The 22,915-nt window shown below is 43.8% G+C and overlaps 1 protein-coding gene across 1 annotated transcript in view; it reads right to left on the bottom strand.

Moving 5' to 3' along the window:
• Positions 1-22,073, bottom strand: part of ITGA9 (integrin subunit alpha 9) — a 686,274-nt gene extending 664,201 nt beyond the window's left edge. Inside the window, exon 1 of the mRNA XM_030205631.1 lies at positions 21,664-22,073. Coding sequence (XP_030061491.1) covers positions 21,664-21,842 — 179 coding nt within the window. The 5' untranslated portion in view covers positions 21,843-22,073. The remainder of the gene's footprint in view (positions 1-21,663) is intronic.
• Positions 22,074-22,915: the final 842 nt, after the last annotated feature.

Below are 22,915 nucleotides of genomic sequence, written 5' to 3'. Positions count from 1 at the left end.
GGCTTCAATGAAGCTTTTCTCAGTGTCGGGAAACTGTGTAAAGCTGTAAATACCATTGCGCCTATGAATCTGCTTCAAAACATACCAGCAAGGTTATCAGAATACACAAATCCCAGTGTGCACATCTGCTGAAGTCCCAACCTCTAGATCCGGAATAAAGTAAAAACGCGGTAGACCTGCCAAGGCAAACCTAGTGTAGTGCCATTACTTTCAGAGATCACAGCTTGTCTTCAGCCTGCTCACTGATCAGCCTGTGGCAGTGAATGCATGGACAAAGTCACCACAGAAATACAAGAACTTCAGACTTTGAGGGTATAGAGCAACTCATTTTTGGATATGGCAACCAGCCTAAATACACTAATTTATATCACACTGTGCTACAGTTCCAGGACCAGCAGCTGAGTAATTGATGTATACCAAGTGAGTAAAACACAGCCACACATTATAAACTTTCACTAACACTGAAAATTCCTCCTTATATCAGAGCCTTGCCAGCTATCACCTGCTGAATTCCAGTTCGGCTTATAAAACCAGGTTCATTCTAACCTGAAGGGGCTGGTCTGGTGACTCGGGTAGTAATTGCTACACAGTGCCATGCAGAAGACACCCAGTTTAACCCTGGGGTAGGAGAACACCTTTTTGCTTGGGAGATCCAAAGAAACCAAGCCCTGCTCCGAAATTTCCCAACTCCTTGATTGCTTATGCTGAGAGAGAAAAAACATTGGAAGGGGGCCATAGCCCCTGTGGCCCACCCTGTTATGCTTCCTATGTAGGGGGGAGGGTGAAAAGCAAAGGCATAAAAAATGAGTGGAAAGGCCTGGTGTCAAGAAAAGATGAAGGGACAGCGTTATGATCAGCTCTTAATAGTGTATTCTGCATAAAGATTGAATAATTTAACATGTAAAATGGGAAATTTGCTACTTAGAAATGCTGAATTCTTAAAGACTGACAAAGGCAAAGGTCATTCCAGTTTTGCACTCAGAAAGCTATTGTAGACATGTAAGTGGACTGATAAAATCAGTTGTGTAGCTAGGGGAGCGCCAGGGGAGCGGCCATTCCCCAAAACGAACTTCTGAGGTGACGGCGCCTATTTTTTTATGTGGTCTGTTGCATTTAAAACACGCACTGGTGGAACACTGCTCTCCGCTCCCCCGGCGCCTTCAAACCTGGCTACGCTTCTGGATAAAATTAGGTCATGCCGAAAGTATGTGCAATGCAAGCCAGTGCGTGCATGCTCAGGGATGGAGTTAGGGCAGAACGTGCATGGATTCATGATTTACATGCCTAGTCTCTAAATTATACATGTGCGTTTATACCAGCATGCTGTGCCTTCAATCTAGATGCTATGGCTGCTGGATTTGCATGAGAATTTTGTAATTACAAGCAGGTGCCTAAGGTGGCAAGTCTATAACAGCGGTGAGGCACGCCTACAACATTGGCGCACCAAAATATAGGCATGGCCACTTATGTCAACTCAATGACAGGTGTAAGTGGGTGCACTTAAGTTCAGCTCATCACAAACACAGTTCATTGTTCTTTAAGCCACATGCACTGCTAGTGAAATGCCCAGGTTAACACCCCCTCCCCCATGCAGCTGAGCACTAAGGGGCTTAAGCACACATTTTACAGAATAGTGCCTATTCTTTTTTTTGGGGGGGGGGGATTTTGCTCACACCTTTTTCAGTAGTAGCTCAAGGTGAGTTACATTCAGGCACAGTGGATATTTCTCTGTCCCAGGAGGGGCTCACAATCTAAGTCTGTACCTGAGGCAATGGAAGGTTAAGTGACTTGCCCAAGATCACAAGGAGCAGCAGTGGGATTTGAAACGGCCACCTCTGGATTTCAAGACCAGTGCTCTAACCACTAGGCCACTCCTCCACTGCATAGTCCCTGCAGGTGTAATTTCCAGTTCTTGACATCCATCAATGCATATAAGTGCTACTCTTTAAATAGATACACATCATTGACATCTGAGCGTACCTTACAGAATTGCCTTCCACATATGCATGTTCCTGCTGACTTGACCACGGTGTGCTAATAAAATTAGGCCTGTACTGTGTTATTTTGTGTGTTTTTGATGCACACTGAGGCCGTCTTTTACTGCAGCAGGTAAAAGGCTGGGCATTTTGGGGGAAAAGAAATGGCCATGTGGCAAGGCCATTTCGGTGGGGAGCCCTTACTGCTGCCGCCCATTGAAATGGAGGTAAGGACTCCCAAGCTAACCCGCCAGTAACCGGGCAGTGAACAGCACTGCCTGAGTCAGTTAAGTTTCGGCGCTACAAAAATCTTAAAAGTTACCGTAGCACCGGAAATGGCGCACGCTGGGAGTGAGAACTACTGCCAGGCTCTGATGGTAGTTCCAGAATGGCGCACAGTAAGTCCGCTGCTGTGCGCCAACCCTTTAGTAAAAGGGCCCCAAAGATAGGACTGACCTTTATGCAGTCCGATTTAAGCTTTTAACCTGGCTGGTTAAGAGCTAAATATCGACACTTAACTGGCCAAGTGCTGACTCTACCCTTGAAATTCCCCCAAAATATTTAGTTTTCAGTTCATCACTAACTGGTTAAGTGGCACTGAAAATTAGCGCTTAGTCCCGAAAAGGTGATTTAACCGGCCAGAAGCCATCTCTGGACCATTAAATTGCTTTGAATATTGACCCCCTTAATGTTTTGTATGCAGAACTGCACCAGGACTCCAAGATGCACCTCAAGCATCAATCATTCATCTCCATAGCACACCAGTAATGCAAATGGCAATGGAAAAGACTTGGTTATCTTCAGAAGGGAACGATTTTATCCAGCACCCACAGAGTTAGAATTGTTGCTGTGTTGTTTATTACAGCTTGCTCCTTTTCAGCCTTAATACATGAGAGGGACACTGACGATAGCTAATGAATAGCTGTAAAACTTATAACATGATGTTCACCTAGATCACGGGTTGAGAAGTGTTTTAAAAGCTGTTTATTTCCCCAGGGTCTGCAAGAGTGATCTGTCCTTGGTAGTTACAGAGCAAGACAGCGGCCAGCTCACATGCAGGATAAACTGTCCTGGCCTGAAAGGGTTTTATAACATTCACTCCATACTCTGTGTTAGCTTCCCTGTGGACAAGACAAGCCACTAACTTCCCGTAAAGCAGTGGAAAGCAAACAGCAAATGCACCAACACCCATGGCCAGCTTCCAGGGCGGTAAAGGAAACAGCTCTTATAAAAACTTCCTAGTTTGTCACTATGACATTTTGACCTCAGCCAAGGACACTGACACAATGGCAGCTAAAGTCCAATGAGTCACATATGAGCATCTCATTGTCACCAGCAGGGGATCCATCCACCTCCCTCTACCAGTGCAAACTAGCAGGAGTGGACTGACCATTGGAACAACAGGGCAGTGCCCAAGGGCCCACAACAGCAGGGAGCCCACTGTGCCCTACCTTCTATATAATTTATTCACTTTTGAAAGGTGGTTGGGGGCCCATGGCCCTTTTTGCCCAAGGGCCCAGATCATTGTCAGTCCACCCCTGCATTCTAGAATAGAAACAGCTACCTAGTTCCGAAATGTTGGGTCTCAGAGACTGTCACGGGACCAAAAGCCAGCCTGAGTGTCTGGGAACACAAAACTCTGGACAACCTTTAGCACTGTGATTCTTAAAGGTTCAGAAATAAATCCCACACGCTACCAGTGGGCAAATAAAGCACTACGATTATCTTCACACTAAAGCAGTGGAAGGAAGAATTAGGTATATACCATCAGCAGAATTCACTGGAAAAGCCACATCTGAACTGGTAAACTGCATCCTTTGCTCAAATTGGGAAGGAAAGAGTTAATCTGCAGCCTGGAGGCATAAAGGCAAAGCAAGGAAGCAGCTCAGAACCATTCATATATTGTCTGAATGTATTTTCCCTGAGAAGCAGAATGTTTTGCTCTTCCATCACTGTCTACTGAAAAATGCAGGATGTGAGTGGATGTGGACCCCCACCTCCTGTGACATCGGGATCAGAAGACTCCTGCAGATATCACAAAACACTTGAAGCAGCTCCACCATTCACGCCCCTTCCCCCATTTAAAGGATACTGTACCCTGCCACTGCTGCAATCCAGCTGACTTTGGCATCCCCAACCCACATGGGCTTCAGGAGGCAGCAACAGGAGCACAACTGCAACAAGAAGGGAACAGCAGCAAGTGCCATCAGTGGGAGGGGGGAGCAGGACAAGCCGTGGGGTCCCCCAGAAAGTTCTGCAAGTGTCTATTAATATTATATAATTTTTCAGGAAAACCATATTGATGGATGTAAAAGGAACCTGTCCTGTTTAACGCTATCTCCTAAGGACAGGGATTCTCAACCCAGTCCTTGAGACACAACAAGTTAATCAGATTTTCAGCATGCCCACATTGAATCAACACTGCCTCCATTATATGCAAATTTACTTCATACATATTCATTGAGAATATCCTGAAACCCTGACTAGCTTGGTGTGTCCTGAGGACTGGGTTGAGAACACCTGCCTAAGTGTAATGTCTTAACATGGTGAAGAGGCATCACGTTCACTGTGGACAGTACAAGAATGCGTTAACAGGACATGCTGCCCCTGAATAAGAGAACGCTGATTTTTTTTTACTTGCAAAAATTATGAGCAGCAATAATTAAAACTGGAAGGGAATAAATGGTATCAAAAATCCTACGGACAGATCGAGCACAAAGTTGTCAAGTTACCCATTTCCAGGAGGCAATAAGGGTTTTGAACTCACATCCCAAAGCAGTGCGGGCTTTGTAGTTCCCAGTTCTATCCACTGGAATCAGGGCTGCAGGTCTCCTAATGCACCAGGATGGGGCTGACCTGTTTGCCTTGAATAGGTTGTAAGCTCAGTGGAGCAGGGATTCTTGTGTATAGTACTACATACCTCTAATAGCATACATTGAAATAAGCGATAGTAGTAAATCCAGGATTAACTAAACCTCCCTCCTGGTTCTGTACAATTTGGCATCTCTGTAACTATAACTAGTTCATACACCACCCAAATCAAGAACGAGTTCAGATAATCTGAATTGAGGTAGGACGCAGTACAAATTATACTATGTCTAAATCACTTGAAGAACCGGTTTAGGTAATTTTTTATCTAATTTTTTTAATTAAATTATCCAAACAAACTTTAACAATACAATACTATTAATCATAGTTTCTGAACAGGCTATCAATAAACATATTCAATTCAATCAGCATCCATTCAATTCCCACATAAAGCAAGGTCAGTCACTGGTCCAGAAGCACTAGGTTGCATGCTCTAATCTAACAAATGCTGTTTCGAGAGCTTTTTAAATGCCAGAAAGTTCGTTTGTTTCCTAAGAAAAATGGCTTGGCTTAATAAAGACTGTTTTGGTTCTTACTCCCTGGTTGGAAATCATTGTGTCCATCTCTACTTTTTCTGTTGTATATATTAGTTGGTTCCACTCAACTGGACTGGCTAACTAAAAAAAAATCCTCTTCCTTCAAACTGAGCCAAAAATCAGGTACTTTCAGCATACAAGAAGCTACAGAACGGAAGCGCCTGTACAGGTTTATACTAATCAAATAATGTGATGACTTCTGATATAAGCACAGTATCAGAATGAATTAGCTTTAAACTGTTGACACTAATTTATCATAGTGTCAACAGTTTAAAGCTAATTCTTTCTGATACAGGTAATCAGCACAATTTCTTATGAAATTTCTTACAATTTCTTCCTTATGCAGCTCCATTTGAGAAAAGGACAGAAAGATTCATCTTTCAGATCTAATCTAGATGTAAATACTCTTGTCTTATACTCAGGGTCAGCTTTGGGGGGGGGGGGGGTGCAAACAGAACAACTGCCCCCTGCCACAGAGGTCCCCACACCTTACCGAAGTTGAAGTACAGCCTGCCAGATGGCTTTGGATCCTTCCAAACTGGGTGCATAGTTTAGAGCCTGATGTGAACAAACGCATGGAATGAGTGATCCTCAGCCTGATCGAGTTTGATTATTGTAGCCAAAATATACTGTATCTGTTTACATCTTGCTACTCTCACTCACCACTTTCTGGATATGGCAGAGAACAAAACTCCAAAATCTGATCAACAATTCTCAGTGTCCTCCAATTTGAAAAGACCAAAAAACTAATCCTCTGACTCCAGACAAGACGGCGGACAGAGACAATTGAAACCGCCGGACCCTATTCTAGCAGAGATTCACTCACAAAAAAGACATGCTTAGAATCAGTGGTGTGCTGGAGCCGGCTCGCACCGGCTCGCAAGAGCCGCTTGTTAAATTTTGACAGCTCTTGCGAGCCGGTTGTTGTTGGGGGCGAGCCGGCTCCATTGCGGGAGGTAAGCATGGCAGGGGGGCACCATCACAGGCCATGCTTACCTCCCCTGCCGCTCCGAAGCATATCCAACCATGTCCTTCGCTCCCACCCTCCCCTCCCGCTCCCCTCCGTCTTTTTTTAATTACCTCCATCGAAGCACGCGCCATTTAAAGCCCTGCTGCGTGCTGGCCGTCTCCAGGCTTCCCCTGCTTGCTTCGGATGATGTTCGTGCCTTAGTCCCGCCTTCATTCTGACATCATTTCCTTTTTTCGTGAAGGCGGGACTAAGGCACGAACATCATCCGAAGCAAGCAGGGGAAGCCTGGAGAGACGGCCAGCATGCAGCAGGGCTTTAAATGGCACGCGCTTCGATGGAGGTAATTAAAAAAAGATGGAGGGGAGCAGGATGGGAGGGTGGGAGCGAAGGACATCTTTGGACATGCTTCGGAGCGGCAGGGGAGGGAGGAGAATCACTGGATGGGTAGAGGGGGGCAGGGGAGAGACCTGCTGGGCATGGGTGGGTAGAGGGGGGGCAGGGGAGAGACTTGCTGGGCATGGGTGGGTAGAGGGGCAGGGGAGAGACTTGCTGGGCATGGGTGCGTAGAGGGGGCAGGGAAGAGGCTTGCTGGGCATAGGTGCGTAGAGGGGGGCAGGGGACAGACCTGCTGGGCATGGGTGGGTAGAGGGGGGCAGGGGAGAGGCTTGCTAGGCATGGGTGGGTAGGGGGGGCAGGGGAGAGACTTGCTGAGCATGGGTGGGTAGAGGGGGGAAGGGGAGAGATCTGCTGGGTATGGGTGGGTAGAGAGGGGCAGGGGAGAGACTTGCTGGGCATGGGTGCGTAGAGGGGGCAGGGAAGAGGCTTGCTGGGCATAGGTGCGTAGAGGGGGGCAGGGGACAGACCTGCTGGGCATGGGTGGGTAGAGGGGGGCAGGGGAGAGGCTTGCTAGGCATGGGTGGGTAGGGGGGGGCAGGGGAGAGACTTGCTGAGCATGGGTGGGTAGAGGGGGGCAGGGGAGAGATCTGCTGGGTATGGGTGGGTAGAGAGGGGCAGGGGAGAGACTTGCTGGGCATGGGTGGGTAGAGGGGGGGCAGGGGAGAGGCTTGCTGGGCATGGGTGGGTAGATGGGGGCAGGGGAGAGGCTTGCTGGGCATGGATGGGTAGAGGGGGGCAGGGGAGAGACCTGCTGGGCATGGGTGGGTAGAGGGGGGCAGGGGAGAGGCTTGCTGGGCATGGGTGGGTAGAGGGGGCAGGGGAGAGACTTGCTGGGCATGGGTGGGTAGAGGGGGGCAGGGAAGAGAAAAGAATTGCTGGGTATGGATGGATAGAGAGGGGCAGGGGAGAGAGGAGAGTTTCAGGACATGGATGGAGGGAAGAGCAAGAGAAATTCTGGACATGGATGGAGGGGAGGGAAGGGAGAGAGAAGAAATGCTGGACATGGAGGGAAGATAGAGGAAGGAGATTAGATGAGGGAAAAGGAAGTGAGGAGAGAAACTGCACATGGATAGAGAAAATAGGCAGAAGCTGGATCCACTACAGTCAAGTATGCGGAGGACCAGAAATGAAGAAGAAAGGAGGAAAGAAAAGAAATAAATGGAAAGGAAGCCCTGGAAGCGGAGTCAAGGGAACAGATAGAGAGCAGCAGAATCAGATACTGGACCAGCATGATCAGAGAAACAAAGTCACCAGACAACAAAGGTAGAAAAAAAATAATTTTATTTTCATTATAGTGTTTTGAATATGTCCACTTTGAGAATCAGGTGCTGAACGTTAAAAGTTTATATTTATTTATTTACTTATTTATGGCATTTTATCCCATACTAAACATGAATTAGATTGGAACCTGGGATAATTTAATTTTATTTTCCTGGAGAGAGTAATGTGTTGGCCGCCCCCCACACCCCCGGGGTATAGCCAGCTCTGCAATTATTTTGGGGGGGGGGGCGCAGAGGTGGACCAGGGAGAGAGCCTGTTGTTAAAAATTTACCAGCACACCACTGCTTAGAATGCACCTGGAACTCACCAAAAATCTTCAAAGAGAACTGAAGAATTTCAATGCTAAATTTAATCTATCTTAACAACTAAAAAATTTAGACTTTGGAACTAACAACACAGAAAACTAAGCAAAATGAAAACAACATCCAGAAGCTTCAGCTCGATCTGGAGGACTTTTCTAACTGCAGTCATAGAAGCAACATCAGAATTTTGGGATTGACAGAAATTTCAGAGGGCTCTGATATGATTGCCTTTCTTTCCTCTTAGCTCCTGAAAATACTAGATCTCTCCTTTGAGCCTCAAGGCCTTCCTCTACTGCTAAACATCCAAGGCCTACAGTAGCGAAAATCCTTCGCTACCAACATGCTCTGAAAATTCTCACTACTGCGAAGTCTAAACAACATATCCTCTTTCAGGGTAAGAAAATACTTTTTGTTCTGAATCTAGTGAAAACAATTGTACTTATAAGAAAAAACATTACATAAGTACACAAGTATTGCCATACTGGAACAGACCAAAGGTCCATCAAGCCCAGCATCCTGTTTCCAACAGTGGCCAATCCAGGTCACAAATACCTGGCAAGATCCCCAAAAAAGTACAAAACATTTTATGCTGCTTATCCCAAAAATAGTGGATTTTCCCCAAGTCCAATTTAATAATGGTCTATGGACTTTTCCTTTAGGAAGCCGTCCAAACCTTTTTAAAGCTCTGCTAAGCTAACCGCCTTTACCACATTTTCTGGCAACGAATTCCAGAGTTTAATTACATGTTGAGTGAAGAAAGATTTCTCCGATCCATTTTAAATTTACTACTTTGTAGCTTCATCGCATGCCCCTTAGTCCTAGTATTTTTGGAAAGAATAAACAAACGATTCAGGTCTACCCGTTCCACTCCACTCATTATTTTATAGACATCTATCATATCTCCCCTCAGCCGCCTTTTCTCCAAGCTGAAGAGCCCTAGCCGCTTTAGCCTTTCCTCATAGGGAAGTCGTCCCATCCTCTTTATCATTTTTGTCGACCTTCTCTGCACCTTTTCTAATTCCACTATATCTTTTTTGAGATGCGGAGACCAGAATTGAACACAATATTCGAGGTGTGATTGCATCATGGAGCGATACAAAGGCATTATAACATCCTCATTTTTGTTTTCCATTCCTTTCCTAATAATACTTAACATTCTATTTGCTTTCTTAGCCGCAGCAGCACACTGAGATGAAGGTTTCAACGTATCATAAACGACGACACCTAGGTCCCTTTCTTGGTCGGTAACTCTTAACATGGAACCTTGCATGACGTAGCTATAATTCGGGTTCCTCTTTCCCACATGCATCACTTTGCACTTGCTCACATTAAACATCATCTGCCATTTAGACGCCCAGTCTCCCAGTCTCGTAAGGTCCTCTTGTAATTTTTCACAATCCTCCCTCGATTTAACTACTTTGAATAACTTTGTGTCGTCATCAAATTTAATTACCTCACTAGTTATTCCCATCTCTAGGTCATTTATAAATATGTTAAAAAGCAGCGGTCCCAGCACAGACCCCTGGGGAACCCCACTAACTACCCTTCTCCATTGAGAATACTGACCATATAACCCTACTCTCTGTTTTCTATCTTTTAACCAGTTTTTAATCCACAATAGGGCACTACTTCTATCCCACGACTCTCCAATTTCCTCTGAAGTCTTTCATGAGGTACTTTGTCAAACACCTTCTGAAAATCCAGATCCACAATATCAACCGGCTCACCCTTATCCACATGTCTATTCACCCCCTCAAAGAAATGCAACAGATCGGTGAGGCAAGATTTCCCTTCACTAAATCCATGTTGGCTTTGTCTCATTAATCCTGAATATGAGAAAAGACCTTAAAGATCTAGAAGCTAAATTTGGGGTGCTGTTCCCCATATGGATGATTGTGATATATGCAAATAAAACTACTACCTATATTGTTCTTGATCTTCTACAAGATTTTATTGATAGACATAAAGTAATAGATTCTATATAATCACGCCTAAAAAATTGGCACAGAAACAAAATATGCCTAGGCGTATTCTAGAAAGGAATTCTAAATGTAGGTGTACTTTATAGAATAAACCTAAATTTATACACGGTTTACAGAATACGCTGAGCGTCCATACACGCAACTCGTGGGCAGTTACGCCTAGTAAAACTTGGTGTAAATACCAACGTATAAATGAGACACTGACCAGGTGTATTCTATAACAACACGCATAGATTTTAGAAATACCCACGACCCGCCCATTCCACACCCATAGCCACACCCCCTCTTCAACTATGCAAATTAGAATTTATGAGTAATACATTATAGAACACAGCTAGTTATGCATATAAATTCTAATTAATGTCAATTAGTGCCAATAACTGATTGTTAAGTGGCAATTATTAGTGCTGATTGGCTTGTTAACTAATTAAGTTGTGAGCGCAAATCCAGAATACGACTGAATTTGTGTGCGCAACTTAAATCGCGCTATACAGAATCCAGAGGAAAATGCAGTGAATATAACGTCATGCCTTCAAACTGAATTAATCTATCTTGGAATGTTGGTATTGAACCCTTGATTTGCAATAACAAATTTCTCTGCAATTCACCTTTAGATACCTGAAATATATATAAGATTATTCCAGGTCAAAATGACCTATTGTTTTATACTTAATTGATTGTGTTCCAGATATACTGCCTTATTTTCTTGAAGACATCAGGAGATACTACCTCAGGCTTGATCCTCTGATCTGTGAGCTCACATTTGTCCTGTTCTCATTGAACTAATATGTATAGGTTATAAACGTTGACCCCTCCTTAATTCTGTAAAAGTCACCAAAAACTGTGCACGCAAATTTAGGCATGCACAAATTAATTAACAAGCTAATTAATGCCGATGACTGGCTTTTTAAGAAGCAGTTATTGGCACTAATTACATTGAACATTACACGCATAAATTTAAGCACAGGATCTGAAAAGGGGTCATAGAAATGGGAGGGCCATGGGTAGAATGGAGGCGTTCCTAAAGCTAACGAGCATTATTATAAAATATCTGGGATACACACCTAATATATTTGCACCACATTTCAGTAGGTTCAAACGCAATTCTCATGTGTAAGCACTGGTCTATAAACTGCACCTAACTTTAACCGTGGCTTATAGAAGAGTGCTTTGGTGGCATACATATGTGCTGCTGCGGCTAGGAAAGCGAAAAGAAAGTTGGGTATTATTAGGAAATGTATAGAAAACAGGTGTGAGGATGTTATAATGCCATTGTATCACTCCATGGTGCGACCGCACCTTGAGTACTGTGTTCAATTCTGGTCGCCGCATCTCAAGAAAGATATAGTAGAATTGGAAAAGGTGCAGCGAAGGGCGACTAAAATGATAGCAGGGATGGGATGACTTCCCTATGAAGAAAGACTAAGGAGGCTAGGGCTTTTCAGCTTGGAGAAGAGACGGCTGAGGGGAGACATGATAAAGGTATATAAAATATTGAGTGGAGTGGAACAGGTGGATGTGAAGCGCCTGTTCACGCTTTCCAAAAATACTAGGACTAGGGGGCATGCGATGAAACTACAGTGTAGTAAATTTAAAACAAATCGGAGAAAATATTTCTTCACCCAACGCATAATTAAACTCTGGAACTCGTTTCCGGAGAACGTGGTGAAGGCGGTTAGCTTAGCAGAGTTTAAAACGGGGCTAGACGGTTTCCTAAAGGACAAGTCCATAAACCACTACTAAATGGACTTGGGAAAAATCCACAATTCCAGGAATAACATGTATAGAATGTTTGTACGTTTGGGAAGCTTGCCAGGTGCCCTTGGCCTGGATTGGCCGCTGTCATGGATGGGATGCTGGGCTTGATGGACCTTTGGTCTTTTCCCAGTGTGGCATTACTTGTGTACTTGTGTATATATGCATAATCGTTTTCTAACATGGTTGCCTGTTCTGATGATTTATGTTTAAACTGATGCATGATCTACCTAATTTTCTTTAAATATGTTATTCTACATCTTTGCCAGATATATCCAGATCTGGTATTTATTATACGATCCATGTTTGATACATATTTTTCTTTTGATTATTTTTGGCACTTGAATCCGTTTAATGGTTGAGGACTCCCTGTATACTTCTTCATATCATGTCTTTTCTCATCCATTTTGCATTCCATATCCAATGGTGTAAGTTTACAATTTCTTTTCTTGTTCCTACAATATACCTTTCTCTTACCTTCCTGGTGGCTCTTTCAAAATTACTTTATACCCAATGATGGAATTCATTTTTTATTTTTAGATTATGGCTATGCTAACATATCTTGAAATGTCAATGGTTTTTAATCACTCAGTGAAAAGGAAGAAAATCTTTACTTATATTAAAAAAAAAACATAATCCTGATATTATAATTTTACCAGAAATTCATTTACCTGCATTAGAATGTTTTAAAATACAATTTCCTTGGATCTCTACTCATGCTTACTCTTCTGCACTTCACGAGAAGACAGGTGTTTCTATACAATTTAGCAAAACATTTCCTTTTTAACTTGAATCTCAAAAAGCATTGATAGATATTAGATAATAAATGGATAGCTGTAATAGACTATCCAGCTTATAATCGAACGAGAAAAACGCCCAAGTTCCGACCTAAATCGGGAGATGGGCGTTTATCTCACAAAAACGAATAAAGCGGTATAATCGAAAGCCGATTTTGGACGTTTTCAACTGCACTCCGTCGCGGATGCGGACAAAGTTGATGGGGGCGTGTCAGAGGTGTGGCGAAGGCGGAACTGGGGCGTGGTTATCTGCCGAACAGAGATGGGCGCATTTCACAGATAATGGGACAAAAGTATGCGTTTTTAGCTAGAATTTAGGGCACTTTTCCTGGACCCTGTTTTTTCACGAATAAGGCCCCAAAAAGTGCCCTAAATGACCAGATGACCACTGGAGGGAATCGGGGATGACCTCCCCTGACTCCCCCAGTGGTCATAAACCCCCTCCCACCACAAAAAATGATGTTTCACAACTTTTTATTTTGACCCTCAAATGTCATACCCACCTCCCTGGCAGCAGTATGCAGGTCCCTGGAGCAGTTGTTAGGGGGTGCAGTGGACTTCAGGCAGGTGGACCCAGGCCCATCCCCCCCCCCTACCTGTTACAATTGTGCTGCTTAATGCTTAGTCGTCCAACCCCCCCCGAACCCACTGTACCCACATGTAGGTGCCCCCCTTCACTCCTTAGGGCTATAGTAATGGTGTAGACTTGTGGGCAGTGGGTTTTGAGGGGGATTTGGGGGGCTCTACACACAAGGGAAGGGTGCTATGCACCTGGGAGCTCTTTTACCTTTTGTTCTGTTTTTGTAAAAGTGCCCCCTAGGGTGCCTGGTTGGTGTCCTGGCATGTTAGGGGGACCAGTGCACTACGACTCCTGGCCCCTCCCACGAACAAATGCCTTGGATTTATTCGTTTTTGAGCTGGGCGATTTCATTGTCCATTATCGCTGAAAAGCAAAAACGCCCAGCTCACAACTTGGCGAATAAAACATGGACGTCTAATTTTTTCGAAAATACGCTTGGGTCCGCCCCTTCACGGACCCGTTCTCGGAGATAAACGCCCATGGAGATAGGCGTTTCTGTTCGATTATGCCCCTCTATATTAATAATGTTAAATATCTATTTGTGACCATGATTTTTCAGAGAACTGCCCCAATTTTAGCTTGAAAATAATGACTGTTTTTTTATTGTAGCTGGTGATTTCAATCTCTCTTTAGATTTAAATTTAGATAGACACTGGCCGATATTCAGTACGATTTAACTGGCCAGTTAAATAGCACTTAACCGGCTAAGCACTAATATTCAGTACAAGATAGCCAGGTATCACGGCTGAAAGTTCGCCATTAGCACATAGCAGCTAATAAGTTATATCGCGCGATATAACTGGCTAGCTGCGAATATTCAGCGCTTCACCGGTTATGTTTAGTGGCCAAAGTGGACCACCTAAATAGCAGTTATATCTTGGGCTGCTATAAACTTAACCAGCCAGCACTGAATATTGACATAGTCAGTTAAGTTTAAACCGGAATTCAATATCTGGGCTTAGTGCCAACTGAGGGACTTAGCCTGCCTGCCTTCCACATTCTGAATATTGGCTAGTATTCTTCAAAATGTGGAAAATCTCATTTATGGAGAGAGCTTCATAACCTCATCTCCAATCTAAATCTCGCTGACCCATGAAGGATGCTTAAGCGCACTGGTAGAGACTATACATTTTACTCTGCTCCTCATTATATCCAAAAATGTGATATTATATGTGGTTGACTGTACAATTTTCCAAATACTGATCTGTGATCATGTTGCTATATCTTTGACATTACGTCTAGGTATAGACTCATCCAGGAAATCTCAATAGAGATTGACCTTGATTTTCTTCAACATATTTAAAATTTTATCAAATATTTCTTACTGTACAGTCTTCCTGCTTACTACGATGCTGTATTACTCTGGGAAACATTTAAAGATACTCTTAGAGGAGACATAATCAGTTATACTTCTAATAAAGAAACTTCTAGAAGCTAAACATCAAACATTCTCTTCATCAACAACACTTAGGGCCTCTTTTACAAAAGTGCTCTATATATTCCTATGGACGTCCCTAGCATTTTGTAAAAGACCAACCAGTCAAGAAATTTTTATTCAAAAATTGGGTAAATACATTGGAAATAACAAAGCTGGTCATTTATTATCTAAATACTTAGTAGGTAAACGCCATTTCCTCCATTAAAAATAGCAATTCACAAATATGTATCTCTTAAGTAGATATAGAAAAATCTTTAGTTACTTTTTTAATAGTCTTTTTCAATCTGAATCTAATCATAATACAGATATGATAGACTCCTCAAAATTTTAGATCATCCTACTTTCACTGACAAACAGAAAGAAATTTTGGGAACTTCTATACCGGGAAAGAACTTCATTATTAAATCAATGATGGCAAATAAAACACCAGGTCCAGATGGATACACAGCAGAGTATTTTAAAAGTTTTCAATCTATAATTATACCTCTTCTGTTAGAATATTATAATTCTATGTATCATGATTCAGTCAGTGCAATTTTGCTACTGCTGTTATAAACCTTATACCAAAACCTAGACGAGACCATACATTACCTCAAAACTATAGACCTTCTTAATTTGGATTATAACATTCTCACTAAAACACTGGCACTCAGCCTAATAAAATCTTGACTTCAATTATACATCCTAATTGTATTTTGATGAAGCTACTTCACATCTACTTTTGCATTCTCTAGTTATTTCTAAGCTGGATTATATTGTTTGTTTGGGCATTGCCTACTATCTTTTCAAAAAGGTTGCATATCTTACAAAATGTCGGGTTTAGGTTGTTGGGAGGAATAGGACTGAGAGATCATGTGACGCCTTTGTATGTCCAGTACCATTGGCTTCCCATGGAGTTTAGGCCCCTGTATAAACTTTTATTAACCCATAAAGCCCCGGATTCTATATAGCTCGCCTAGAGATCTGCGCCGAAATCAGTGCAGGCTCTATAACAATGCAAACAATGCAAGTAACTTAACAAGCTTAACAAGCTAATGAGCGCTGATAACAGCACTTAACAAGCAATAATGAGCACTAATTGGCACTGATTAGGATTTAGGTGCACAACTCGCTAACTGTATTCTGTATCAATGTGCGCCAAGCTTCTAATGCATACAGGCAAAAAGGGGCGTGTTTATAGGCGGCGGAAATGGGTATTTCATGGACGTTCCAAAATTTATGCACCTAGTTATAGAATATGGCCCAGTGCATCTAAATCTACACACCGGGATTTACGCCACATTTTCGCTGGTGTAAATGGATGCGCATAGATCTAGACACTGAAATGTCAACTAAACGTATTCTATAATCGGCGCCTAAATCTAGGTACCAATTATAGAATACCCTTAGGCGGCACTGATTTCAGAGCCGATTTTTTAGGTGCCATATATAGAATCTCCCCCAAAGTGTTTTATGAGGGTTCACTAACTTATTTGGCTCCTTTCATTCAGTTCTATCATCCACGGTGAGCATTACACTCTGCTTATTTTGCCTTGTTGGCTCTTCCTAGCACTCAGCAGGCTCGTCTCTCTGTTAAATAAGGGAGTGCCTACTTTTGGTGTTCTCCGTATGCTTGGAACCAATTCCCTGTTTCTTTACGGATGGAGACCTCTCTGGTTCAATTTAAATCAAAATTAAAATCACATTTTTTTCAGGCAAGCCTTAGGTCTGGGTGGCTGACCCCTGGGGTATCTCAGAAGACTTGGTGTGTGTTTTGAAAGACTTTGAATGGTTGTGGGGTTGTAAATTCTATGTGTCTGGTGTGAGTGAATCTTCTTAATTGATTGGTGTTCCTTGCTTTGTATTTTATTTCTTAAACCACTCTGGCCTGTTTTGAAGAGTGGTATATGAAATGATGTAAACTATTAATCAAGTAGGATTCATGAAAAAAAAAGATTCATAGGTGATAATCTTAGATTATTCCACTCCCTTAATTATATAGCTTCTCAAGACAAAAACTTACATGTGGCTCTCTCCCTGATGCAGAAAAAGAGTTTGATCACATTGAATGGTCTTATTTTTAAATTGTAGAATGGTTTAATTTAGGCCCTAATTTCACTAGTTGGCTTAAAATACTATCATAATACATCTTCTCGGATACTAATAAACATTAACTTAATTAAATATATTCAGTTACATAGTGGACAACCTTGTCTTGGCCTTCTGTCTCCTCTCCATTTCAACTTAGCCCTTGAACCATTATTAATAGCAATACATCAAAATCCAAATATTTTTGGCACTGGTACATCATCACCCTGATTCTATAAAAGTTGCCAACAATTGTAAGCACAAATTTGGACATGTGCTCAATTTGCATGTGCAATTTAATTGAATAATGAGCCAATTAGTGCCAATTATCGGCTTAACGGGCAATTGTTGGTGTGATCCATGCCTAAATTTTATGCATGTCCCAGAAAAGGGGGCACAGAAATGGGAAAATCATGGGCATCTCAGAGTGGAGCATGGGCGTGGATTTGAGTTACGCGTGCAATTATAGAATAAGGAGGTTGCCATGGGCGTGGATTTGAGTTATGCGTGCAATTATAGAATAAGGAGGTTGCACGTATAAATTTAGGTGGGGCATTTGTACATTTTCGTTGGTGCAAATGGATGCGCCCAAATTTACGCACAACCACTGTGCTTAGGTGCTATACTTTAGGCGTGGCTTACAGAATAGCTCTTAAGCAAGTTTTTTTCGGTACTAATCTTTCAGGTGCAATTTATATAATTCACCCCCAAATACCCAAATTAAAGTTGCAGCCTATGCTGATGCCTTACTCTTATTTTTAGCGCAGACACATGTATCAATTCCATACCTAATGAATACTGTTGAAAGATTTTCTCTCTTTTCAGGACATAAAATTAATTGGGGAAAAAACCCAGAAATAATGCCCCTCAATTCATATACAACCCAATCTAATACTGGATAACATAATTTTAAATGATCCCCATTACAATTAAAATATTTAGGTATATGGCTTAATAAAGATCCAGAGCTACCACTATCTTAATTAACGCTAAAACAAAATTCTTACTATAATAGATGAATCAATAACTAAATGGTCCCCTTTGTTTCTTTCTTGGTGGGGCAGATTAATACTATTAAAGTGGTATTCATTCCTCTAATTGATTACGTTTTAATGATACTACCAGGTCTTTGTTCTAAAGAATTTTATAAAACAATAGATACAAAGGGCTCCTTTTACATAGTGACACCTACCAATTAGCATGCGCTGAATGCAAAGAAGCCCCTGGGAATTGAGGGGCCCTTTAACTAAGAAGCGTAGGCACCTATGCACGTACAACGCACATCAAATCAGAACTACCGCCCGGCTACCGCACACCCCTGGCAGTAATTCTAATTTCTACGCATGTCCAATACGCACGGCAGAAAATAGTTTTTATTTTCTACCACATGGCACTAACCGGGCAGCAACTGGCAGTCTACACGCACTAATTAGCGTCCAGTTAACGCATGAGACCTTGCCGCTAAGTCAATGGGTGGCAGTAAGGTCTCAGGCCCAAAATGGACACACACTGATTTTTATTTTGCTGCACATCCATTTTCGGCAAAAAAGGCCTTTTTTGCAGGTGCACTGAAAAATGGACCTGTGTGCGTCCAATACATGCGTCTACACCAGCGCAGGCCATTTTTCAGCGCACCTTAGTAAACCCCTGAATGCATTCAGCACACTGCTAATTGATAGCGCTGCTTTGTAAACAGCGCCCTATATTAGTAAACGTTTTGTGGACCCTTCCAAACTTCTGCCCTGGGCCCCAGAGTGTCTAACACAGCCCTATTTATCCTGGAAATCTTCAGAAATTTACAGCAGGGCAGCCTGTGGGGGTGCAGAAGCATGTGCAGAAACATATTTATTTATTTATGACATTTTTACCACACATGATCCCGAGGAACCTCTGGTTCAATGTGGCTTCCCAGGCACAGTGAACAGGGCCACCAAGATGGGGGGGGGCAGGGAGGACAAAATTCCCCGGGCCCGGACCTCTAAGAGGGGCCCGGCGCCGGAGTCAGGCCGCTGGCACTGCAGTCCCCGGTCTCACCTGCCTGCCTCCTCGACTCCGAGCCCCCTGCATTTGAAGCGGCAGTCACAGATCGCCTCCCTTCGGGCCTTCCCTCCCTGTGTCCCGCCCTCATGAAAACCGGAAGTTACATCAGACAAGGGCGGGACACAGGGAGGAAAGGCCAGAAAAGAGGCGATCTGCCACTGCCACCTTGAATGCAGGGGGCCCAGAGCCATGGAGGCAGGCAGGTGAGACACGGACTGCAGCGGCAGGGGGAGTGATGGGGGGCGGCAGCGGTGGGGGAGTGATGGGGGGTGGCAGCGGTGGGGGGGCGGAGGCGGGGCGGCCTTGCCCCGGGCCCAGCCTAGTCTCTCAGCGGCCCTGACAGTGAAAACAAGCATATAAGAAAAACAATGTATAATACTTGCTGCAGAACCTCATTTGCAGAGGTCCCTAGGTGCTGAAAAGCTTAACCACATGCGGAAAGCAGTAGCTCACTTCTAGAGCCAGCCCTGATTTACACTATAGCTCAACTAAATTGAACCTATAAATACCTGTAAAAAAAAATGATCCTGAAACTGGACTCCAAAAGTTTCCTAAAAAGTTGTTATCCAGGAACCCAGTGGAAGTTAACTGCAGCTATCTGAGTCAGTTCCAGGCAGCCATTCAAAAAACCCACAGTGGATTTAAACAGAGTTAAAGGAAGTCCTCCCATCCTTTAAAAGGCCAGGGCATATGTTTTGGGAGTCTCGAGGGGGGGGGGGGCACCTCTCTCTTAGACGAGAAAAGAAGTTCTTGCCCCGGAATCTTAGCGGAGATTGGGTGGCGACGCCGGTAATTGGGAAACAAAACAGGAGCTAGGCAGACTTCTACGGTCTATGCCCTGATTGTGACTGAATAGATAGGGATGGGCAGGAGTGTACATTTTAAGGGGCTTCGATGTTAGCTCCAGAACTTACTATAAGAACAGTGCTGGGTAGATTTCTACAGTCTGTGCCCTGAGAAAGGCAAGGCCAAATCAAACTCGGGTATACATATAAAGTATCACATACCATGTAAAATGAGTTTATCTTGTTGGGCAGACTGGATGGACCATGCAGGTCTTTATCTGCCATCATTTACTATGTTACTATGGTTTTGGGTTTCTACCTGCAGCAACTATCGCCTAGGAGGGCACCTAGTTATGTGCTTGTTTCACGCAGAACCGTAAGATAACTCTTTTAATGGGTTCCCTTGGGGGGGGGGGTTACAGGTGGGTTTTGAGGGTAGGGTAGGACCTCGCACACCACATACAGCATAACCTAGGACATAAGAGTCCTAGCCCCAGAAGCAGTGTTTATTTTCCATCTGGTTTTGCTGTATTGACTGTTACTCCATTGGGGTTGGGGTAAGGGGGGGGGACTTTGGGGACTGTTCTATTTTCCAATTTTCAATAAAAAAGATTTTCAAATACAATAAAACAAAACACCAGGGCATCTTAGTTAACACAGCTGCTAAAAGGTAAAAGAATAAACACACTGATGAACATAAACATGTGTTCTGGCCTCAGGGACACAGATTGGGATCACTACGCAGCCTTTTGGCTCACGTGCAGCGTCCAATCCTTCATCTGAGGAGGCGCTAGATTGAGCCGTGATTGAGAAAAAATGTGTCATAGGGGGGTTGTGGGATGGGAAGGGGAGAGGCGTGAAGTCTCTGCATGTGAACCAAGCTAGAATACCCAAGATGTGGATAAGTAACCAGCTAACAAAACAATTTTTAAAGCTGCTAAGAGTCAGCAATTGCAAAAGGGCAGGGTCTGAGCCCATTTTTGAATCACAGGGTTAAGGAAGTCTCATCGCTCAGTTCCTGGGCTGCCTATTCAGGCTCTCTTGCCACTGCCTCTTGATCAAGGCTGAAGTCTAATTGGAGTGCTTCTTTGCTCATCCCTGTCTTTCCTCACCGTTTACTACTGCCTGCTTATTTCCTCCTTGCTTAGAGGGTTATCTGTGTACACCATTCTCCCAAAGAGAGAGAGCTAAGGTGGAGGCAGCCTGAACAATCTCAGCTCCACACCATTCAGAAAAGAACTGAACCCCTTCTCCTCCCGCCCCTAAGTGTCTCTCCAGAGAAGCACTAGCACTCGGGGGGGGGGGGGGGGGAGAGGTGAACAAGAGATCCAAGTTTCCTGGATGAGTCCCTGATGTGCATGGGGAATGGATGCTGGCCTCTCTGGGTGTGGGCTTTTCATAAGAAGTGGGGATGCCCTTTGCTCACCCTGCTCCGTGGGTGATACAATTTTTGTGGTCCTTATTGTAGTCTCTGATCTCAGTACCCTGAAATGCTCTGGAGTGTCCCTGCTCCCTGGACTGCTCCAGGCTCTTCCTTTTCCCTGGGGTGCACTGATGCCCCAGTTTCTCCCTGGCTGGGCTCTGGTTTACTCTGGATTTTGTTTCCCTATATCCTGGGATGCTACTGAATCCCCCTGCTCCCAGGGCTGCTCCAGATTCTGCCTTTTCGCTGAAGTGTCCATTTGACTCCCTGTTCCCAGAGATGCTCCACATTTTCCCTGCTCACCAGGATATAATTGCCAGTGCTCCCCCCCCCCCCCCCCCCCCCCCCACCGGGGATGCTCCGGATACCCACTGATCCCCGGAGTGCTTCAGACTCGTTCTGCTCAGCAGACAGTAAAAACTCAGCAGCACCCCCTCCCCCAACAATCGGTCCCCGCTCTCACTCACCAGCGTGTGTTGTCGTGGTAGTGCTCCAGTACTGAGTAACCAAAGAAGGAGCCGTTGGGTCCCTGGTAGACCACCGGATGATCCAGATCAATGTTGTAGGAATAAACCAGCCCCACTGAGATGAACACTAGCAACACTTTGCAAAGTCCCTTCTTTCCCCGGCGCCCGGCTCCAGCCATCCCCCTCCCTGTGTGTCCAAGAGAAGCAAAATGCAACTTCTTCCCTGCACAAAAATAATAATAATAGTAGTAAAAGATCCAAGAAGGCAAACTGCAGAAAAAGTATCTTTACACGAGATTAATCAAAAACGAGTCCAATGAAATCAAATTTATCTCTTGAGAGAAGTAACGGGCTGAAGAGAAAAGATGCAAAAGTACAGAAACAGCGCAGCAGGAAAGCGCTAGCTGTGGCTGGAGCCCGTGATGTTTTCTGATTAACTAGTGACTTGGGCAGACACTTCCTCTCTCTGACTCTCTCTCACTCCAGTCCCAGGCGCAGGGAGGGCAGCCGCTTGCTCGGAACTGCCCACAACCGGCTGAATCTTAGAGCACTGGCGCCCTCTAGAGGCCAACAGCGGCCTCTCCCCAACTGAAAGCAAGTTTAACAGAAGCAGCTATTCCCAAAAAGGATTCTCCCTGTGTTTCTTCTGTCTGAGGCTACCGTTAAAACCCATGGCACTGCAATGGTAATAGGCGGCAGCTAGTGTGAAGCCAGACCAAGACAAGCCATGAATGACTTAATAATCAGGATATACAAAAAATAGATGCAGAATACAGAGAAAAAAGATTCAAGATAGATTTGGGATATTTGAAAACTCCCTGCCATAAATAATTTTGCTGCCTCATCATCTCAACAGATTAAACCCTCCACCCCCCCTAGGAATGTGTTGTAATCTATTATACACTTGTATTTTTTGGTTATATTGAGGGTGAATTTGAGATTTTTACATTTTCTTAGAGCACCATTAAATAACTCCCAGTAAGCACTGGAGATAGTATAATGAAGTCTTCAAGATCCCCTTCAGTCTTTACCTCCCTTAACAAGGGTCATTTATCTCTCTCCCCCCCCCCCCCTTCAAGTAATGGTAAGAGGGTGGGGGGAATATTAAAGGAAATGTAGTCTTCTTTGAAGGTAGCTTGGATCTCGCTACGTTTCTGGAAAACTCCCAGGCAGCCCTTGTGAACACAAGTATAAAATGTTAGCTTTTTTTGAATATTTTCTTTCAATTTTCCATATATATAAAAGATTTCTG

The sequence above is a fragment of the Microcaecilia unicolor genome, chromosome 1 (assembly GCF_901765095.1).
Source record: "Microcaecilia unicolor chromosome 1, aMicUni1.1, whole genome shotgun sequence".
Classification (NCBI taxonomy): Eukaryota; Metazoa; Chordata; class Amphibia; order Gymnophiona; family Siphonopidae; genus Microcaecilia; species Microcaecilia unicolor.
This window is presented reverse-complemented; position numbering and strand designations above follow the sequence as displayed.